Here is a 21,521-nt window from a genome sequence, read left to right on the forward strand (position 1 = left end):
CATGAGCCATTCATCCATGAGACACTCCTTCATTGGTTGAAACTGGCAGCGATGACTAGAAAATAGAAACAATTCAAGTCATTAGCTTGGAGTCACCGCCATTGTTTATTGTAGGGGGTTTGGGTTTGTAGTCTGCGCTGCCACAAACACCAGAAAAATTTGATGTCTTAATATATCTTATATTAAAGAATAAGAAAGTTGTATACTTGGCCCATTTATATTTATTGATATTAATATGAGGCTTTTCGAAGTGTGTCGAGCAGCTTCTGCGATTCGCTCTGACAATGGTTTCAAAATGGCAAACTTTGAGCTGGATCTTCATCTTCGGGATGAGGGCGAGGTCCACAGGAGCCAAATGCACAAGAGTGCGCATGTGGTCAGAACAGTAGATGTGGTAATGCACATGGTCAGAATAGCAGCAGTTGCACAGCTCCCATTGTACACAGGACAATGTCTCTCAATGTCTCTCAATGTCTCTCAATGTCTCTCAATGTCTCTGACTCATGGTGCTCCCCGTGACTGTGCATGCAGCCTTGTGCTGCCATCTGTTGGCGTGTTACAAAACTAGCCTTGAAACGTTTTGATCCTACCTCGTATGTTATTTGTGTCAAAATGCAGAAACATTCCTGTGTAAAAATATTGCTTTGCTCTGCTGCAATTTCAGTCCAAAATATTGCATTCATGTTTAAAGTTCATGTAAAAAGCATTGAAATTAGCTTTTTTATATTTTTGCAGCCTGACAGAGCAAACAAAAGACAAAAAGGGGTGTCTCAATCAGCTTCCTAGGTTACATTTAAGGGTCCTAGCTCACCACACATGGGGCTCGAGATGACTCAAATCATAAAAACCCAAACATATAATATATTCAAGTAATGTCATATAGCTGTGTTAGCATAATCACAAATTTAGTGCTGTCATGGTGTCATACAGGATGTAGGTTAGCATATGGATTTTTTAAAATAATTGAAAAATTGTTTCAAGTCAATACCAGACTCAAACTCCATTTCCCATAAGACACTGCTGTCTTCAGTCATGGCTGCCTAAATAACCGAACTCCAATTCCCAGCACACACTTGCAAGTTCACAGTCGCCCTTCTACTGATTAAAGACACCTGTTTCCAATTACACCCTCATTCAATTCACTTCAGTTTTATTTGTAGAGCATTTTTTTCACAATGGACATTGTCCCAAAGCAGCTTTACAGAAATAAAGAGGTTATCAAGTTTAAAATTCTCAACCATCTGAGATGGCATGAGAAAGAAACCTTGAGAGGAACCACACGCAAAAGGGACCCCCCTCCTCATTACCGAATGTCATTACAGTTCCATCATGGTTGAGATGTTCTGTTTAGTAATAGGTGCTGAAATGGACAATTGTTCATGCAACCTGTGTTCGTGAGCCATTGGAGCAAACTTTCGATGTTAATTACATCAAAATCCAATCTCATTGTTGTCTCATGAGTTGCTCAGTAACCTCATGGATCTTGATGTGGAACCATCCCCAGCTTCACAGAGTGGTCTCCAAATACAAAGAACTCCATCCAGGGGTATGTATACGTAATTATACGTTCAGGTAATTTTGTTCTCTGCCACCTAACAATCCGTTGTTCTGGGTTTCGTTCTGGGTTTTTTCGTCTCGTTCAGATTTTCCTGTTTTTTTGTTGCTTGCTGATCGACTGACCCGTGTTTTTCTTTGCATTCACAATATTTGGATTACGATTGGGATTTGTCTGCCTGTTTATTTTATTAACATCATGTTAATCTGCATTAGCGTCTGCCATTTTCCTCGTAACGTGACACTAAATAATCATTTGAGAGCCACACTAACAAGCTACTTATATTCAGTGGTGGACAGTAATGAAGTAAATTGTAGTTACTGCACTTAAGTAGTTACTGTACTTTACTGGAGTCTTTCCATTTGGGAAGACTTTTACTTCACAATATTTCAAAGTCAAATCTTTTACTTTTTTGCTCAACTACATTTTGTGCAATCAGTCATTCCTTTTTATTTATGAGCGAATAAAGAAACGTAACTGGTCAAACCTGAAGCAAACCACCAATCAGGGTCGAGCGTGCGCTCTGTTTTGAACTTGTTTCGGTTGCCGCTTGACGGTATCAGATTTCCATTAACCAACAGTTCAGCGTCGGTTCGGCAGAACATTTTGAGAGGAATAAATGATGAAGAAACTCCTAACTCGAACTCGAAACCCAACACCCGTCGCCTTGTTTAAAAGAAGTCGTTGAAAAGAAGGTTTTCGGCTCAGAGTAACAGAGTCACATCACCTGAGTTCATTAAGCAAAGAGTCTTGTGGCAAAAATGATAATTATGAACATTATAGCCATAATAAATCATAGTTCTTTGGATACTTAAGTATGTTTGAGGGCAAACGCTCTTGTATAATGTGTTATACAGCAGTGTGTTTTACACGTTTGTAGAGAAAGTTGGCTGAAAACCAATTTATCTTAGTCATGTGCAGTAAGGAAACATGGCTGTGTTGTATCCTGGGTTTTATGGTGCATTTTGAGATCTTTTTAAGCAGCACCACTTCAGTGCTCTGGATGGACTTTGTGATTGAGGCAGCCCTTGAAATGGCGGACTCGCTGATCAGGGCCTCGACTACTAAACCGAAAAGTCAACTGACAAGCACACACACTTTCCTGGTGGCATCCATACTAGTTTTTTCCACTTCTCATACTTGGGAGGTCCAAGCCATCCATGTTCCATGTCAAATGACTATAAATAGCGGTAGCAGATGCTGCAACATGTCTTTCGAGGTGTTTTGAGCGCCACATGTGCTTCAATAGTGGGAGAACATCACGGGAAGTCATCGAGGGATCGGGAAGACCTTCAACGAGTTCAACCCCCGAAAATGTTGAAAGCATTCGGCAACTTGTGCATGATGATCGTCGGAGAACAACCCACAGCTGGCGAAACCTTTTTCTCATAAAAGGCCAAAAATCAAACTTGATTCAGGGCCGTATGTAATGTTGCATGAAAATACATGTTCTTGCCTCCATACTTTGAGTCGACAAATACTGTTTTATTTCAAATCAGCCTCTAGTTACATTTACATTTACGGTCTTATCCAGGGCGACTTACAGCCATGCATTTGAGGGTTAAAAGCCTTGCTCATGGCCCCAGCAGTGGCAGCTTGGTCTTGTTGGGATTTGAACTTGTGACCTTCCAAACCAGGGTCAGATGCCTTTACCTCTCCTCGTATCTGCACTTTGAATTTCACATGTACATTACAACATAAAAGTAAAACAAAAATGCATTAAATGTTGAATAAGAAATGAAATTTGTTGTCAGTGGCATTTTCCCTCTCTTCTTCCCTATTCTTACCAACAATGCAAGTGGTAGCTCAGTGGTTAAGGCTCTGGGTTACTGATCGGAAGGTTGCCAAGTATCGCCAAGATGCCACGCTTTGGACTCTTGTGCAAGGCCCTTTTACCTTCTGTGCTCCAGGGGCACTGTATCAGGGCTGAATCTGAGCTCTGACCCCAGCTTCCTAATGTACACGTGACAAGTATAAAGCACCTTTCTTTCTTTCTCTCTCTCTTTCTCATGTATGCCATGCCGAGCCAAAGTAAAGGTCACTGTTATATAAAAAAATAATAATAAAACATAACCCCCCATGAATAAAAAGACCTTGACATGGAAAACAATCCACTTATTTCTAACACATACGCCGCTACATTTACGAACCTCTTTTTCAGAAATGATTGCAGCTCCTGAACTAAAACATTTCTCCCAAATTTCTGTGCAATAAAAAACATCCTTACATGCTCCTTGTAAAGACATAACACACACTTGGGAAAACATCTCCAAAACACTCAAAACTACTGAACCTTTGCACACACCCAGACCATTTGGAAATATTCTTTTGATCTCCGGTGCCTTATCCCTATGGCAACCATATCGGAAGCAGTTAAATTGGCCTCGTTGGGATTGCTGTGTATGCATATGTGTGTGTGTGGGTGGGTGGGTGTGTGAATGGTTGGGGGAAGGGAAGGCAGCGGTGATTTATATTCCAAGGTTACAGGGTTAACAATCAAAGCGAGCGCGAGACAGAATGTGTTTCGTTTTTAGTCAGGTCGCTTATTCAATGGTTGCGGAATTGATGACCTTGAGAAGACCGAACAGGCCATTTATTCTTTTGCATCTATGACTGAAGGAACGTAGATTCAAAAACCTTATCTGCTGATCTTTCCTTCCATTTTCCCGTCAACCAGTAAGATTGTTGAAATTTTAAGCTCCGGTGTGGTCACAGGATCTGATCTTTGGTCCATCTCAAACAGGGGTGTAAAAAGGAACAAAAAGCCGAGTCGTGCGTCCTGATTGGCTGCACTGTTTGAAGTTTCCCGTTTGCAGTGTAACATGAGTTGTGCAGGGGGTGGGGTTCAGGAATGTTCAGGGAAAGTAGACCTGCATGAGGTCATAGGCTCATGTTATTCATCACAGGCGAATATGGATATGAATATACCTGTATAGGGTGTCGCAGGGAAACCAGGAAATTTTGGAACTAGGACTTGGCAACCCTGGGGCATGTGAAAATGTTCAGACCCGGTGCGAGCTCGTTTAGAACCCCTTGCAGACGGGAGACGATCATGGCGTCCTAACTGGTAATGATGCTGAAATTTTGGATACAACTTGACGTTTGTATCGCGACGCATCGCTTTTAACATGTTTGCATCGGTAAAAACTGACCAATTTTTAATACGATAGAATCGACAATGATTTCTTCTCGCTAAACTGTTTCTGGAGCACGTTCTCTCAGCACCACTGCTACAACGTGAATGACGTATCGCAACATTACGGAGACCGAGGCGTGTCCCGAGAGTCACACAGAATAAAGATTTACATGGCAGAGGTGGAGCTGCACCTTCCTGTAGACAGAACAGGAAAAGAACGTCTGGTTTTATTTCATCTTTTGTTCTTTTTGCCGTGAAAGGGCCATGCATTAGAAGTCAGAAGGTGCTTAATGATTTATGATTAATATATTTATATTAATGATTTGCTGTCTAATAAAAAGAACTATTTGTACCATACTGAATTGCATAGCATTGGATTTTTGTATTGATTCACATGGTGTAGAATCGAATAAAAATCGGATCACACTGCATCGTAATGGGGTGAATCGTATCGCATCGGTAGCTGCTACATAGGTATCGTTAACGTTTCCTATCGTGGGCTATGCATCGAGCTGCGTAACGCATCAGCCTCAGTTATGGAGATGCAGATCACTATATATACCACAGCTCTTTTACCGGCAAATTTCAATTTCCTTATTATTAATAGACGACGCATTTGAACAGATCGGATTTGATATTGACGACAAAATCCCGGCATCATTGACACACTCACGATTCACACCTTATTTATATATAATGTTTGGTGGGTGGGGGGAAAGAAACGTCTAAAGAACAAAATCAATGTCTGTTGGGTCCCATCTTTGCCTTCAAAATGCTATAGATTTTCTTAGGTGCACTCATATAAAAAAAAAAAAAAGGTTCCTTAAGTGTTTGGAGGATAATTAAGGGCTTTTTGCTTCCAAGAAAAGGGCACTTACTTGGAATCCTTTCTAACGGCAGGGGGCAGGGGGTTTGAAGGCAGAGACGTGCTCGCGAATGGTTCTTTCTACGGACCTTTTGCTGTATGGTATTTTTCTGGGAAATAAAAACAGATTGATTTATCAAACAAAATGCACTTTTTTTTTTGGACATAAATAAGCTTCCTGAAAGTTGCCATGGTAACACGAAGGATTCAGAATAACCTAACCCTTCTTCAAAAGGAAGCTCGGGTTTCTATCCGTGTGTGCGTATTTCCGGGTTCTCCGGTTTCCTCCTACACATTCGCACCATCCCATTCAGCGCCTATTAACCCTTCATGCCTAGGAGGATAGCTTCTGAGCCACCCTGATCAGGTTACAACGATGAACTAATGTACACGTCTAGCAGGACTTGTACTTATACAGCAAGTTATTTCCCCCCCCACACATCCATGCTGAAGTTCGTGGAACTATAAAATGTCCTGTCTTCATTACAGACTGTGGGCATGTCAAGTTGTCATCCCATCAAATGTAGTTAACATGCGCTCTCTTCAACCCTCAAAGGAAATATAATTTTCTGCCTGATCACTATGGTAACTGTATCAGAAGCAGTGGTTTCAATTGTACACAAACATATGTGTGTGTGTTTGGGGGAAGGGAAAGCAATTGTAATGGTGAATGCTATATTCCAAGGTTACAGCACCAAAGTGAGATGATGGAGCACTGAGCACTGATAGCATTTCTGTTTTTAATGAAATTTCACGACCGGATGCTCGGATCATTGCTAATCAAACTGGCTGGCCAAATGTAATTAATTTTAATCATATATTGAAGTATATCTGTGATATTTTGTTGTATACATGGCTTTTTTTATGTTCTTGATTTATTTATTTTTTTGGCCTAGAAGAATTATTGTGTAAAAGATGTCGTATGGCATTTGGTGATTTGGTTCCAATTGCATTACTCTTGTTGCTGCTCACAAAAAACTGGGGTGGACTGACTTTTCAGAACTGATCCTTGAGGTGAACAAATTGTGTGAGAAGAAAACGTGATAATTACACCTTCAGGTTTGTTTGGGGTCTCAGAGAAAAAGTAGAAAATAGACGATGGTGGTCATAGTGGTGTTTTCCATGAAAAAAAAAATAACCATGGTAGTATACAGTGGTCCCCCGGGTTACGTTTAAAGACCTCCCGCGAGTTCCGAAAATTCACGAATTTTGGACGCACCCCCGCAGCCCCTATGGTACCTTGTAGGTTCCTTTTTGACGGATACTCAACAGAAAATGTGAAGTAACGGACATAAATACTTTATTACTTAAAATGAATAATACGATAATGTGTTTTAAAACATTTTATGAAATTTGTCATAGTTGAAAATGTTATTCCTTACATTCTTTAACATTCGGTCCTGCTCCGGAATTTTAAGACAATCCGCAACTTGCTGTGAGGTTACAAATGAGAACCCGCGAATTTTCCGACCCGCGAATTATCGGGGGTTGACTGTATAACGATGATGATTATTTTACAGTTTATTTTATGGCATTTGCAGACAGCCTTATCCAGAGTGAATTACATTGCCATTCATACAACTGAGTAGCTTATGTTTCTTGAGGGCATTGTTCAGGGCCCAAGATTGGCGACTTGGTGTGGCTGGGATTCGAACTCACAACCTTTAGCTCCAAAGCCCAAAACCTTTACCGATAAGGTTTAACATTGACGTTATAACATTATTGTGAGTGAATAACACTGATTATCTCTTCATAATGGCACCTGTTAGTGGGTGGGACATATTACGCAGCAAGTGAACATTGTATCTTTAAAGTTGATGTTTTGCAGCAGGGAAAATGGGTGAGCGTAAGGATTTGCTCGACGGGTCAGGACTGTTTTGGGAACGACACGATATTAGGCATGAGGTCATAACGTTATGCCTTATCGGTATGAACCCACAATACGGTGAATATATCCAACACCCTTTTTCTACAGACACATGAGAGGATAAAACCAGACACGACAGTTCCCACAATAGATTCTTTATTTAAATTAGCACGACGGCAGCACAAAATAAACCACACAAAGGAAAGTATGTTACTTCGACAGCAAGTCAAATACTGACATCTGTAGGTCACAAGCTGCAGGTTGTGTAGGCATGGTGGAGAACCGTTCACAATCAGTGCGATTAGCCAAGAACATGCCTGTGCTGTAATTTGCCGAAGATGCAATAAAATAGCTTCGATGCACAATGTATGTAGATGGGTGTATGAATAGGTTTAATGAGGGCCTGACTAATGCAGGAGTACACCAAAAATTCACCGTGATCAGCAAAGTCTTCTCTGCTGGCCTAAACTCCGTCAGACTCACTGACATACGTTTTAATATTTTTGTCCATGAATGTTTTAAATCATTCTTAGTCCCTTAAATTTATAGCTTTTCTCTCGAGTATGAGTGTAGGTTTGAATTTCTATCCAATCAGATTTCAGCAGTCACGTTTTGCCAGTGTCAAAGGTATCTGTCTGCCTTGATCCTTCAATGCAGAAATCCTGTAGCTTAAAATAGATGTTGCTTGAAGCTGTTCCTTTACCCAATCAGATATCACCTTGCTGACTCCAATAACGATGCCATTTTCACATCCTTTGGTCACACTAGCCAAAGCTCACAACCTGCATCTGTAGCAAACCCCAGGAAAACCGTAACGCACAGAAAAACTGCACAAAGTCATGAGGTTACTATCGATGCTTCTGCTAGAGATGATGTATGCGGGTGATGCAGTTGTGGCTACAATGAAGGGAGACCTGTTGAATTGTGTTTATCGGGTTTCTTGCTTTAGTAACGACGTTCATTCTCACTGTATGAGATTCCAGTCCTGGGCAGAGCTTTGTTATACTGCGCTTGACTATAATATCGTAGTTTCTATAGACGTGGCGTCATAATGATGGTATTGAGAGTTGGACTGGTTCAGGTAGGACACCGCTGAAGGCCATGAAAGTGTTCCTACCAGGTCACAAAATGTACGTGTAATATTTATTGTGCATTTATACCCTTTGAGTCAATGTCCAAATTTATATTCCATAACAGCATTTCCACACTTATAAAAGGTTCAAGCTAATTATTCCCCATGAAGGTTACATTCAAGTCTCTTTGGTAGAATGTGGACATTGATTAAAAACATGACTCGTATATAAAATATGATTTTCGTCTGGATGGGCAGGTCACATACTCCAAATCCTATGAGTGTAATAGGTAGATACGAGGCGATGAGTCAATGAAGCCCTCAAAATGTAACAAGCAGCTGGTAACCTGAATACGATGAATGGCATACTCTTTACTCTTTTGACTTCAGTCTAACATCAAGTTACTAGAATAATGGATTTGAACAATGTAGCCATTAGTTGCATTAAAAAACAGTGGCGTACCTCACTAAGGAGCCACTGGTCCGTGTACCGTTTAGTCTCAAATACCTTTTCTTCTAATACTCCAGAACCAACCTACGGAAAAACACGTAACTTTCCCCATTTTGTCACGGATGCACGGAAAAGAAAATCGAAGGGAAAATATAATTGCAGACCTGCAGAAGCAATACATCAATATTGTCAGTTTCAGGTCAGCCGTGCCAGATCGGATTAAGATTAGAAGTGGGTGGAGCTTATACGGCTTTTAGAGGTAGCTGCACTACGTAATACATGTAATTTTTTTTATTAGGTTATAAGCTATTTTATTGTACAGATACAAGGTGGTATCAAAAAGTTTCAAGACTGGTTTTATAACACGCCAAAAGAACTACATCGCCCTCTGTGGACACATTCCAGAAGTGGCAGGAACGCTGGGAGCGCTGTATTGCTGTGCAAGGGGACTATTTTAAGGGTGATGGTGTGTAAACATACATAAATAAAGTACTTTCTTGTGAACAGGGCCAGTTTTGAAACTTTTTGATACCACCCTTATAGCTACAATGTAAAAATAAATAAATAAATAAATAAAGTTTACTTTCTCTGCGTCGCGTATGTGACCTGCCAAACCTCGCATGGAATCGCGGATCCTTTTGTATTTAAATTTCCAAAACCTTGAGCTGTCAATGGGTGGGACTATATCATTGACGTCACTCACAGTCTATGTCCAACAAGGGAAAAGCCAGTAATACCAGAAAAAAAAAAGTTTTGAACAATAGAGGTAGTCCGAGAAATTGTGGAGGACATTATGAAGCTCACGCAAGCAAGTTGATGGCAGTTGAAACTCTACATGAAGCAAGGTAAATACAGTTTTTAGAAATGTATAAACAATTTACCCTTCGCAAAAAACCCGCCCTCCTTAGTTACTGTTGCTATGTCCAAAAAGCCATGCCACCATGACGAAAACGCCGGTTAATCGAGCTCTATGCAAAGGATCAATTGCTTATACATTTATGAAAACTGTATTTACACCTTAATCCATGTAGAGTATGAACGGAGATTTGGCAGTGATTGGCTAGAAATTGGGCTTAAAATGTTCTGTTGTACTAATTAATGATTGTATTAGCCTTATATTAATACAGTAATACCTCAGTACTCATCTGTAATTCATTAACACTTATGACATGACTTAGAACTGAGCAGGGGAGGATTAAGGGCCTTGTTTAAGGGCCCAGCAGTGAAATTTGAACCTGTGAATTTCCGATCCAAAGTACAATGCCTAAACCACCTCATTCCGAAACTTGTCAGCAGTGCTGAAAGTGCCGAACAACTATTTTTTTTAAGAAGGGCAGGCATACAAAGCGATCCTATAATCAGATACTGTATACAAAATAACATTTATCTTCACTTTAATGTGTGGAAAAAACAAAACAACAAAGCTTATGAAATACAGCATTCTTTAGAGTTGGCTTTAAATTTTTTTTTTTTTTTTACGTATTTTGAAACGTTTTAAACTACATTGTTTTAACACTTTTTTAAAATGCCGTCTTGGTAGCATTTATAAACACTTTAGGACCAATGCTTCAGGCTTAAATGCACAGAAAGCAGAAAGCTTTCCTTAACCCAGCCATTACGGTTGCACAAACCAGCCCGGATAAATGGGGAGGGTTGCGTTAGGAAGGGCATCCAGCGTAAAACGTGCCAAATCAAATACGCGGATCACGATCAGAAGAGATTTTCATTGGGAGTGACGAGGATGGACAGCATTAGAAACCAATTTATTAGAGGGACAGTGCATGTAGGACGTTTTGGGGACAAAGTGAGAGAGGCCCGACTGAGATTTTGGCGATGTGCAGAGGAGGGACATGGGGTATATCAGTGAGAGAATGCTGAGGATGGAGCCTCTAGGAAGAAGAAAAAGAGGAAGGCCAAGTAGGTTTATTAGTGGGGCGAGGGAAGACATGCATTCAGTTGGTTTGAAAGAGGCAGATGTACAGGACAGGGGCGTATGGGGACAGATGATCCGTTGTGGCGACCCCTAATGGGAGAAGCCGAAAAAAATTGTTATATGGCCAAATTGATTCGCGTGACAATACCCTACCAGTTTGTTTCTTAAAGAAATACTTTTCCCATGAGGACACACACACACACACACTTTCCAGAAACGATCAAGTTTGTATCAATGGAACTACTGCTGCAGGAGCATTAACAGAAGGTATCAGGGTGAGGGAACATGACCAGAGGCTACCATGGAGAGCTTTCTGTAGGAAAACAGAATTTATAGCAATTACATCTGAATCACTTTGTGGGATTGTTGGAAGATCTCGAAACACGTTCCCACAAACAGAAAACTTAAGAACCCATTGACAACTGGGAGTCCTTTGGTGTTCACAAAACCACAGTGACCGATGGCTCAACGTGAACACACTTGTGCGTCTTAAGTGTGCTTGAATGCGGGAATCTCCGTCCACAATGTGAGCAGTGGTAGGGCTTCTCTCCGGTATGAATGCGTTGGTGTATTTGGAGGTGACTCGGGCGTCGAAAACTCTTTCCGCACTGCGAGCAGTGAAACGGCTTCTCGCCCGTGTGAATGCTCTGGTGAAGTTGGAGCGTGCCCTTTCGACTAAAACTTTTGCCGCACTGCGAGCACTGATGCCGTTTCTCTTCTGCGTGAACGGCCTGGTGAGCCTCGAGGTGACTCTGGTGAGCGAAACTCTTCCTGCAGCGTGAGCAGCTGTACGGCTTCTCTCCCGTATGTATGCGCTTGTGGACCTGAAGGTGACTGTCGTATGGGAAGCTCTTTCCGCATTCCAAGCAGGCGTGGGTCTTCTCGGTGGAGTGAGTGAGCAGGTGCGTTTGAAGCGTGCTCTTTCGGGTGAACCGTTTTCCGCACTCTTGGCAGCAGTGTGGCTTCTCTTCGGTGTGTATGCGCTGGTGGACCTGGAGGTTACTGTGGCGCCTGAAGCTCTTCCCGCAGTGGGAGCAGCGATGGGGCTTCTCGCCTGTGTGAATAAGCTGGTGCTGTCTGAGGTGGCTCTGGTGGATGAAGTTCTTCCCGCATTGCATGCAGTGAAAAGGCTTCTCGCCCGTGTGGAGACGCTGGTGCACATTGAAAGCGCAGTGATGGGCAAAACTCTTGCCGCACTGCAGGCAGCGGTAGGGCTTCTCACCGGTGTGAACGCGCTGGTGGATCTGCAAGTTGCTGTGGTATGTAAAACTTTTGCCGCACTCCGGACAGCGGTAGGGCTTCTCTCCGGTGTGAATGTGCTGGTGCCGGAGGAGGTTGCTGTGGTGAGCAAAACTCTTTCCGCACTGCGAGCAGCCGAACGGCTTCTCCTCTGTGTGGGTGCGCTGGTGTATCTCGAGGTTGCGCTGAAAGGCAAAGCTCTTGTCGCACTCTGAACACTGGTATCGCTTGTTTCCCGTGTGGATGAGCTGGTGCGTTTGGAGATGGTTCTTCCGGGTAAAACTTTTCCCGCATTCAGAACAGCAATAAGGCTTGTCGCCGGTGTGAATTCGCTGGTGCGCTTGGAGGTTGCCTTGCCGAGTAAACCTCTTGCCACACTGCGAGCACTGGTAGGGCTTCTCTCCCGTGTGAATGCGCTGGTGCGCCTGGAGGTTGCTTTGCCGCGTAAACCTCTTCCCGCACTCTAAGCAGTGAAAGGGCTTTTCGCCGCTGTGAACTCGCTCGTGTGCCTCGAGATGGCTCTGCTTGTTAAAACCCTTCCCACACTCACCGCAACGGTGCGGCTTTTCTCTCTCGCGAACACACGGGTGCGTCTGGAGGGAGGTCTGGTGCGCGAAACTCTTGCCGCACTCCGAACAAGTGAACGGCTTCTCCCCAGTGTGAATGCGCAGGTGGATCTTTAGGTGGCTTTTGCGCCTAAAACTCTTTTTGCATTGTGAACAGTGATAGGGCTTCGCTCCGGTATGGATGCGCTGGTGCGTCTGGAGGTTGCTCCGTCGCCGGAAACTCTTTCCACACTGCGAGCAAGGGTACGGCTTCTCTCCTGTGTGAATGAGCTGGTGGATCCGTAGGGTTGTCTGAAAAGCGAAACGCTTGCCGCACTCTGAGCATTCGTATGGTTTCTTGATTACAGGAACGTGCTGGGGTTCTTTATCGCTCTGATCAGGAAAACCTTCCCCACACCATGACACATTATTCCGGTCTTCTGTCGTAATGCACTGGTGTGTTTGGTTACCGCTAGAATGAGTAAAACTCTTGCTGCGATTGACATCTTCCTGTTCTTGTCCGGGGGCGATGGGGAGAATTCCAGAAAGGGTTTGGGGGCTACTCCTGGTAGGCATCATATCCTCAATACAGTGGCTTCTTCTTATGTGTTTCTGGAGATAAATTTGGGAAGTGTACGAAAGATGACACCATGAACAGGAGAAGACTTGCTCCAGGCCATCTTTCATTTCTGGAACATCAAAGAAAAAGTATTAGACACTTGTTCCTTTAGGAACTGGCATGAACAATTAGAAATGGAAGACTGAGGCAGTCATAATGGGACATGAACATGCACATAGGTGTTTTTGTAAAACTATTTTAAATGGTTAAATAGACGGGAGGGTTATAATAGCCACTGGTTTCCATTTCAGCAGTGATGATAAAATCTCAAAATTTGCATATAACCGTTTACGGAGGTCTTCATATTCCAGAGGCAGTTGAATTCAAGGCTGTGATCTCTTGGGTACTCCTCTCCGTACCACACCAAAAGCTCCTGTCCTGGTTTGATGGATTGGCAGCAACGGTAGTAAATCCCTCCTCGATACTGGAGCACCACTAGGTTCTGTTCCTCACCGTTACGAGCACAATTGACGTACCTTAAAGAATTGGGGAATAAGTAAGTAGAGGAATATACACCAATTAGGCATAGTATATTATGACCTCCTGCCTAATAGTGTGTTGGTCCCCTTTTGCTGCCAAAAAGTCCTGAACTTGCGAATGCACTGTGTATTGCCACCTTTCTATCAGAACTAGCATTATTTTCTTCAGCAATCTGAGCGTCAGTAACTCGTCCGTGGGATCGGACCACACGGACCAGCCTTCGCTCCCAACGTGCATCAATGAGCCTCGGCCACCCAGGACCCTGTTGCCGGTTCACCACTGTTCCTTCCTTCGACCACTTTTGATAGATACTGACCACTTAGACTGGGAACAGACCACAAGAGCTGCTGTTTTGGCCCTCGTCAATCTGGTTTAATATCCTTACGCCTTCTCATTTTTCCTGCTTCTAAAATAAAAATGTTGACTTGCTACTTAATATATCCCACCCACTAACAGGTGCCATGATGGAGATAATCAGTGTTAATTTCTTCACTAGTCAGTGGTCATAATGTGATGCCTGATCGGTATAATTAGCAATAGTGGAATTACAAATCTAGGCTAATAAGACTTAATCAAACTGCAGAAGGTCTTACTTACCTCATCCAGTTAGCACAAATCACTTTCTTTGCGTCTATATATTCCTCATCCTTCCTGTTTTTGTATATCTGCAGAAAAATTATATTTTATCCATTAACGCCAATTATCTGCTGTCATGAGATCTGTAAGACAAAGGAGACACTAAACCAAAAGAAGGGCCTATAAGTGACCGACTAAGTGAGGCGGGTGACTTAGCAGGTACATAGTGAGTGTCTATGCCTGTTTGAGGTTTATATAAAACAACTGAAGAATTGTTTGGACAAGGATGTCCAAGATTATAGCTGTAAAAGTGACTCTATTTAACAACACACCTAAAAACAAAGCATGATCTGTAATCGTACATCTGTAGATGGCTGTAGCCGTGGCATGATATTGAAGGCATTAAGAGGTGAATTGATTCAGGTAGGACACCACTGGAGGTCTAGGTGTGAAATGCACAGCCAATATGTATAATCAATAAATAATCTTTTTGTTTTAAAAACTGACTCACCACCCAGGAATAACCACTGTTCATGGCTTCTTCTCGGTCCACCAGCTCCCCTTCGTATGGCCCAAAATGGACACCAACTGGAACAGTCTCAGCTTTATTAAACACTCCCAGTCCAGCTCCAGCAATATCAGACTGTTGAACCTCCAGACCAAGTGGAAGGGTGAGTCTTGCTCGATTAGTAACCCCTACTGGAATGGGGGTATCAGGGATGAAGACGGCTGGGCCATGGAACTCGCATTTGTTGATGAAGAAGGACTTGCATTCCTCACAGTCTGGGTGTAGAGGGGAAAAAATGTATTTTTTTGTTTGTTTTTTTTTTTTGTTTGGGGGGCAGTCGTGTTCGGAAACTCTATTGAAACTCTATCTCAAGTTTTTGCATATAAACTCTATTGTGTTTGGATTTTTAAAAAATTTTCCTTATCACATTTCAGCTCTTCTTCTTTTGCGGCTGCTCCCATTAGGGGTCTCCATACTAGTCTGTCTTCTACATCTGCCTCTTTCTCTTTCCCTCCTTCCTGGTCTCACCACAGTCCTATAAACTTTCCCTTTCACTCTCACAGATACTCTTCTATCACAAATCACTCCTGCTATCACTCTTCTCCACCCACTCCACCCTGCCTGCACTCTTTTCTTTACTTCTCTAACACACTCTTCATTACTCTGCACTGTTGACCACAGGTACCTGAACTCCTCCACCTTCTCCCTGCAACTGCACCCCTCCACTGCCCTCCCTCTCATTCACACACATGTACTCTGTCCTACTCCTGCTGACTTTCATTCTCTCATTTTAGCTCATTTTCTAGTAAATATGTATAATTATTAAAATATAAATGCCTTACAGAGATATTCATCATCATTCTCAGGATCGTCTTTGATATGTTGCTGGTCCACTGGGATGTCGTGACCCAAAGCTGATGTTCCTTGACCTAAAATCCCAAAGTTAAAATCATCCCCAATTCAAAAAGAAAGGCAGGAAAATGTACTGCATTGAGTCGATAATGAAGTTACACTTCAAAGTTTCATTCATCACATCTCCTGTGTTCTGTGGTCTTACCAAAGTAACCTTCATCTTCGGATTCTTCTACTTTTACAATCCGCAGTAATGCCTCGTTCTGGTCTTCCGCGGCGTCCTCCAGAGGGTCCGATGTCCCTACGTTCGAATCTGTACAAGTTTCCGTCTGCACGTTTTTGCAAAACTATTGGCCAAAAGAACAATTTATTCTTTAGTAGAAAAGAAACTCTTTTTGTATTCCCGTTTTATAAACGTTCAGCAGCTCATTATCGAGAGACTCCTTTATAAATTCCTTTGGTCAGTCAAACCAGCTCTTATCTCAGAATAATCAGTATAATGTGTTTTGGTTTAATTTGATTTATATAAAATGTATAATATATGAAATACTTATTATACTGATTCAATTATTTAATAAACTGATCAAATAAAATTAAATAAATGGACAAATTAATTAAAATAATTTACATTTGGTAGACTCCATTTGAGTAATACAGATGTGTGTTTTACATAATTAAACAATCTTTAATTTTCTATTTAATCTTAATATCTTGTGTTTCTGAAATGCTTACATTGTTTTTTACCCATTACATTTATTTATTCATAAATTAAATCTTTCTATCGTTCATTCATTTATTCCTTCGATATGTGAACTTGACACATATCTCCTTTGCATAAAACGTTAGAGAATCCACATGGATTGTCGTAAAAATGTTGGCGAAGACTGGAAGCGATTTTGTCCACCACTTAATATGTTGGATTTGAACAATGTACTGAAACAAGGATTGCATTCGGTTGCATTCGAAACGTTACACCCCTAATCGACACTCCTACTGGAGGTGTGTGGAATTGCAAATGAGTGATTGAGGTGGAATATAACTATTTCAAAATCCAATTAAAAAAACCTGCGTTAACAGCTGACGTTATGGAGGTGTTTTGATTTCTGATATTAACTGCAACACGACTTTTTGCTTAATTAACTTGGTTCATGTGAAAAGATTCTAAATGCCTAAAACGTTTTTTTTTTTACTATTAAAAAAAAAAAAATAATAAAAAAAAAAAAAAAAAAAAGAAATTCACGCAAATAAGGTCACGTGTGTTGTGGCGAGTTCGAGTCTGGAGTTTCTTCATTTATTCCTCTCTAAATGTTCTGCTTGCTGTTGAACTGATGCTGAACCTGTAGGTTGGTGATCAGTAGATAGACCAAGCCCCAATAAAAACAAGTTTAAAATGCAGCGCGTGCTCGACCCTGATTGGTCACTGTCTGCGTGTTAACGTTTTTATCCGAAATGACTGATTTCACAAAAACGCAGTGGAGTAAAAAGATTTAACTTTGAAATGTTGAAAGTTCAAGTAAAAATCTCCCCAAATGGAAACACTTCATTAAAATTGCAGGTACGTGAAAAAGCTACTTGAGTACAGTAATGAATATCATTTACTTTCTCACTGAACAGTGAACTCTAAATGATAAACAGTTTGAGCAGCAGCAGGCAGTGGAAGCCTTGGACCATCTCTACTGATTTCCTCCATAATTTAGTCCAGACATGGACATTTTTAATGAGGAACCCTCACCTGTGAGCGACCATGACAGTCTGGTCTGCTGCCTTCTGCTTCCATTATACCTGTAAATAAAAAAATGTAATCAAAAATGAAAAAGCAACACGTAGCATTTTTTACATCATTTAACTCACAATCTTGTGCTTGATACTCAAGAACGTTGAAATCATTTTGTATAAAATTGCATCAAATCATTTCTTTCTCATACACAGTACAGACGTGTAGAAGTGAGGTGATCTATAATCACACTATCAGTCATCACATGGTCAGGATGAGCTCCTTGTAATATCGTGATCTTGTCAAGGTTTCCTCCTCGGAGCGCTGTTCCCCTTCTCTTTCTCTATCTATCAAGTAAAGCATGCTCGTGAGGTAGCGGATCCTTTCTTTTTCCCCGATCTGCTTGATTGGGTTGTCGATGAAGATGGTTTCCTTTTGACTGTGGTTCCTCTCAAGGTTTCATAGGGTTCTCAATATTCAACATGAGGCTTCCTCATGAGAAATATAAATACACTCCCTGTCTACATGAACATAACTGAAGTAAAGTGGGTCTCCAACTTTAAATTCCTGGGATTCCATATCTCAGGATCAGGATCTGTACTGGCACCTGAACACTTCAGCTCTGGTTATTCAACAGCACCTGCACTTCTTAAGGAGTCTTAAGAAAGTCTGTCTGTCTCCAGGGATCGCTCTATCTATCTGAGTCTGTCTGTCTATCTATCTATCTGACTGTCTGTCTATCTATCTCTCTCTCTCTCTCTCTCTCTCTCTCTCGCTGTCTGAGTCTGTCTGTCTGTCTGTCTGTCTATCTATCCACCCACATATATAGCTTTCTGAATCTATCTATCTATCTATCTATCTATCTATCTATCTATCTATCTATCTATCTATAAAACACTAAACCTGTATAAAGCTGAATCTTCACTACACCGACTGTTTAATACACCGAAGCGCGCGCTCGCCATTATTTTCACCTTTCACCTACTTTACTTGCTGTAGGAGCTTTAAACCGTGGCCACGCCCACTAGCGCGCTTTAAACATCAAAGAAAAAAAAACGTTAAAACTTTACATTGAAGTCTAAATAAAGCAAAATATTTTTAAACTAAGCCTTTGATGTTTAAGGGACAGAAGCGACTCTCTGTCCCGAGAGAAATGAATCTACTTGTTTGAATGCGGCTGTGTTTCTATATGAATGACATCATTGTTATTCTTGTTAAACAGATGAACCGACCCGCGCTGCATATTCATTATTGTGATAGAACTTAAATATCCATACAGTTCAGTCCATACGCCATTTTGCCCACTTTCTCCACTGGGATGTAGATGGAGCTCTTCTGCTTTTCCTGAACTCACCTTTCTCTAAAGCAGGACCAGACCAGTTCCTAAAACACAGCTGGAACAAGGAATCGATATTTTTCTTAAACTGGATTAGATTAAAACCAGATTAGAAATATCCCTTGAGGAGCTCAGGGATTTCTATTACACATCAGTAGATGGATCTGAAGCTCCTGTTGGAAAATTGCAGCGCCTCGACTTGTTCTTCGTCTGTGATGGCGGTGTGCCTATTCCAGCGCTACCTGCAGGACTGGAGGGTGGTTTTGATGGGACCTCATATAGTTAAGACTACAACAGAGAGGTTTCTCCCATCTCCTACAAAGCTCCATAGTAACAGAACATTCCAGATAGTGTTCTGAAGTAGATCTGTAGGGATCATAGGTGTTTTACCATAATTTTGAGGAAATGTGATGTTATATTTGGATGCTGTCGTCCTGCCACTCTCATGTGTTCATGCAGGTTTGTTGATGGTGGTCTATTGTCCCAGAGATCCCTCATGTGTGTTGCCAGAAGGCCTACAGATGTCACCATTCCCTTTCCATTGTTGAGGAACATGAACTTGTCCATCAGCTTGTTCACTGTCTGTAGTCTTCACTTTCATTTAAATGAAGACTCCATTGTGTGAACCTTTTGTGTTACCCATTTCTATTGCGTTTATATTCTTTCTGTTGATTACTATGTGCATTTGCATATGTAAATATATCTGCATTATATGTATATATTTTAATATATGTTTAATCTTAGTGTATACGTTTGTGTAACATTTGTAGATTTGGAATTGAATTGTGTTAGTGCAGGTTGTGTAATAAATTAGATTCTGTACTTTTTGTAGATTAGGTTTTTAATTTAGAACTATGGATCTTGCTTGTGGTTTAAATTGTGTTGTGTGTGTGTGTGTGTGTGTGTGTGTATAATGTTTGATTTCACTGCATGCCGCTTTTCTGTTTAAAACTAAATGGTGCCTGGAAATTGTAAATTGGGATTAGTATCCGGGCGGTAAAGTCATTGTTGGTTTTTATGTATTTTGTGTTTTTGTGTATCCATTTTGTGTATTTGTACATTTCATTCTTGTGTTTTTACCAGAATTGGACCATAAAGCATTGCACACTCAGCCATCGCCACATTGCTGATCAACTACTGAACTGTGAGAACACAAAAGCAGGATTTAACACACAATGCAACAGGTCGTAGTGTGTGTGTGTGTGTGTGTGTGTGTGCACGTTTGCTTGTGTTCAAGTGACCCACAGCTCTATTATTTAACTAAACAGTAACAGTTTGAGGATGGGACTATGTGAATCTCACACACACACACACACTTATTTATTTATTTATTTAACTAAACAGTAATAGTTTGAGGATGGGACTATGTGAATCTCTCACACACACACACACACACACACACACACACACACACTTATTTATTTATTTAACTAAACAGTAATAGTTTGAGGATGGGACTATGTGAATCTCACACACACATATATATACACACACACACACACACACACACACACACACTTATTTATTTATTTATTTAACTAAACAGTAATAGTTTGAGGAGGATACTATATGAAATGAGTAAGTGAACGCTGATAGACTGGAAAATGCTACAGCACAAAAACAATCCTGACCTGTTAATCAATCAGACTGCTAACCACAGTGTGTGTGCGGAAAGATTTTTTTGCTTGTGACAGTGAGGGTTAATAAAGTGTGTGTTTGTGAGTCTGTTGTTGAGCATCCTGGGCATTACCTTTATAAAAAGATCTAATTTTACCAAACATTTACCAAAAGTTAAACCTCAGCACGGCGCTCAAATGAATATCTCTGACTAAAAAACCAAAAGTCCTAAAAGGACACTGGGAAACGCTGATCTTCAGCAGAAATTGTTGCTTGTCTTTCTGCATCAGTGGAACCCTGGATTTGATTATTAATAAATAAAAAAACGTTATTGTGAGTTTTGACATGCGATTAATACAATTTCTATTGGAAAATATTTTACATGCGTTCATGTTACAGCATCGAAGCTGTGCTGCATGGGTTCCTCTAATCCTGTTATAAAGCAGCTCGGTCACACACACATCCAGTTCTGTTTACTCTCCAAGGAGATGGTGGACATTAAAGAAAACCAAAATCCTGCTCATTCATGGTGCTGATAATTTCAGTTCGAAATATATATATATAGATAGATAGATAGATAGATAGATAGATAGATAGATAGATATATCTATCTATCTATCTATCTATCTATCTATCTATCTATCTATCTATCTATATATCCATCTATCTATATATATATCTCAATAAATTATTATTGATGTTATAACACGTGAGATGCTGGCGAAATAAAGTACAGCAGGAACAAGACTTTTGAAAGACTATTTTTCGGTATTATTCACACACTGAATTTCTTTGAAATATCCAACCTGTCTAAAGTTGAGCAAACAGGAAATATTTTTTTATTCAAATCAATTCAGAATGTTAAAAATTTTGAAAAACGTACACAATTTCTTCTCTTTTTTTTTGTTGTTAAATATGACGATTAATTCAACCTTTATATATGGAGTCAGATATTCGCCGATTTGCTCGAATTAGAATATAGCTGTGCATAAGTACTTCTTCTAATTAGATATTTTTTTATAATTAAACAATCAGAATCATTTTTAATGCCAAGTATCATCAGTTGCATGTACTGGTGTGCTGGTGCTAACAATATATGAAAAACTATTAAAACAAAAACCCTAAAAAATTATAAAATAATAAATAAATAAAGACA

At 40.8% G+C, this 21,521-nt stretch overlaps 1 protein-coding gene and 1 long non-coding RNA gene across 3 annotated transcripts; one reads left to right on the top strand and one right to left on the bottom strand.

Moving 5' to 3' along the window:
* Positions 1-1,238: 1,238 nt before the first annotated feature.
* On the top strand, positions 1,239-19,859 carry LOC124381268. The gene is made up of 3 exons (XR_006924822.1): positions 1,239-1,546; positions 14,895-15,009; positions 19,208-19,859. It is a non-coding gene; the product is annotated as an uncharacterized LOC124381268 (long non-coding RNA).
* Positions 10,866-19,076, bottom strand: LOC124381265 (zinc finger protein 883-like). Of its 2 annotated transcripts, XM_046842720.1 has the most exons (8): positions 18,767-19,076; positions 17,431-17,480; positions 15,904-16,045; positions 15,689-15,775; positions 14,850-15,121; positions 14,360-14,427; positions 13,568-13,758; positions 10,866-13,352 (listed from the first exon to the last, which is right to left on the bottom strand). In XM_046842720.1, the coding sequence occupies exons 2-8, from the start codon at positions 17,473-17,475 to the stop codon at positions 11,320-11,322; spliced, it is 2,838 nt and encodes a 945-aa protein (XP_046698676.1). In that variant the 5' UTR covers positions 17,476-17,480; positions 18,767-19,076; the 3' UTR covers positions 10,866-11,319. The 2 variants fall into 2 exon arrangements, with proteins under 2 accessions (XP_046698676.1, XP_046698677.1); XM_046842721.1 differs by lacking the exons at positions 13,568-13,758; positions 14,360-14,427; positions 14,850-15,121; positions 17,431-17,480; positions 18,767-19,076 and having other exon boundaries at positions 15,904-15,952.
* Positions 19,860-21,521: the final 1,662 nt, after the last annotated feature.

This window comes from Silurus meridionalis, chromosome 28 (genome assembly GCF_014805685.1).
Source record: "Silurus meridionalis isolate SWU-2019-XX chromosome 28, ASM1480568v1, whole genome shotgun sequence".
Taxonomy (NCBI): Eukaryota; Metazoa; Chordata; class Actinopteri; order Siluriformes; family Siluridae; genus Silurus; species Silurus meridionalis.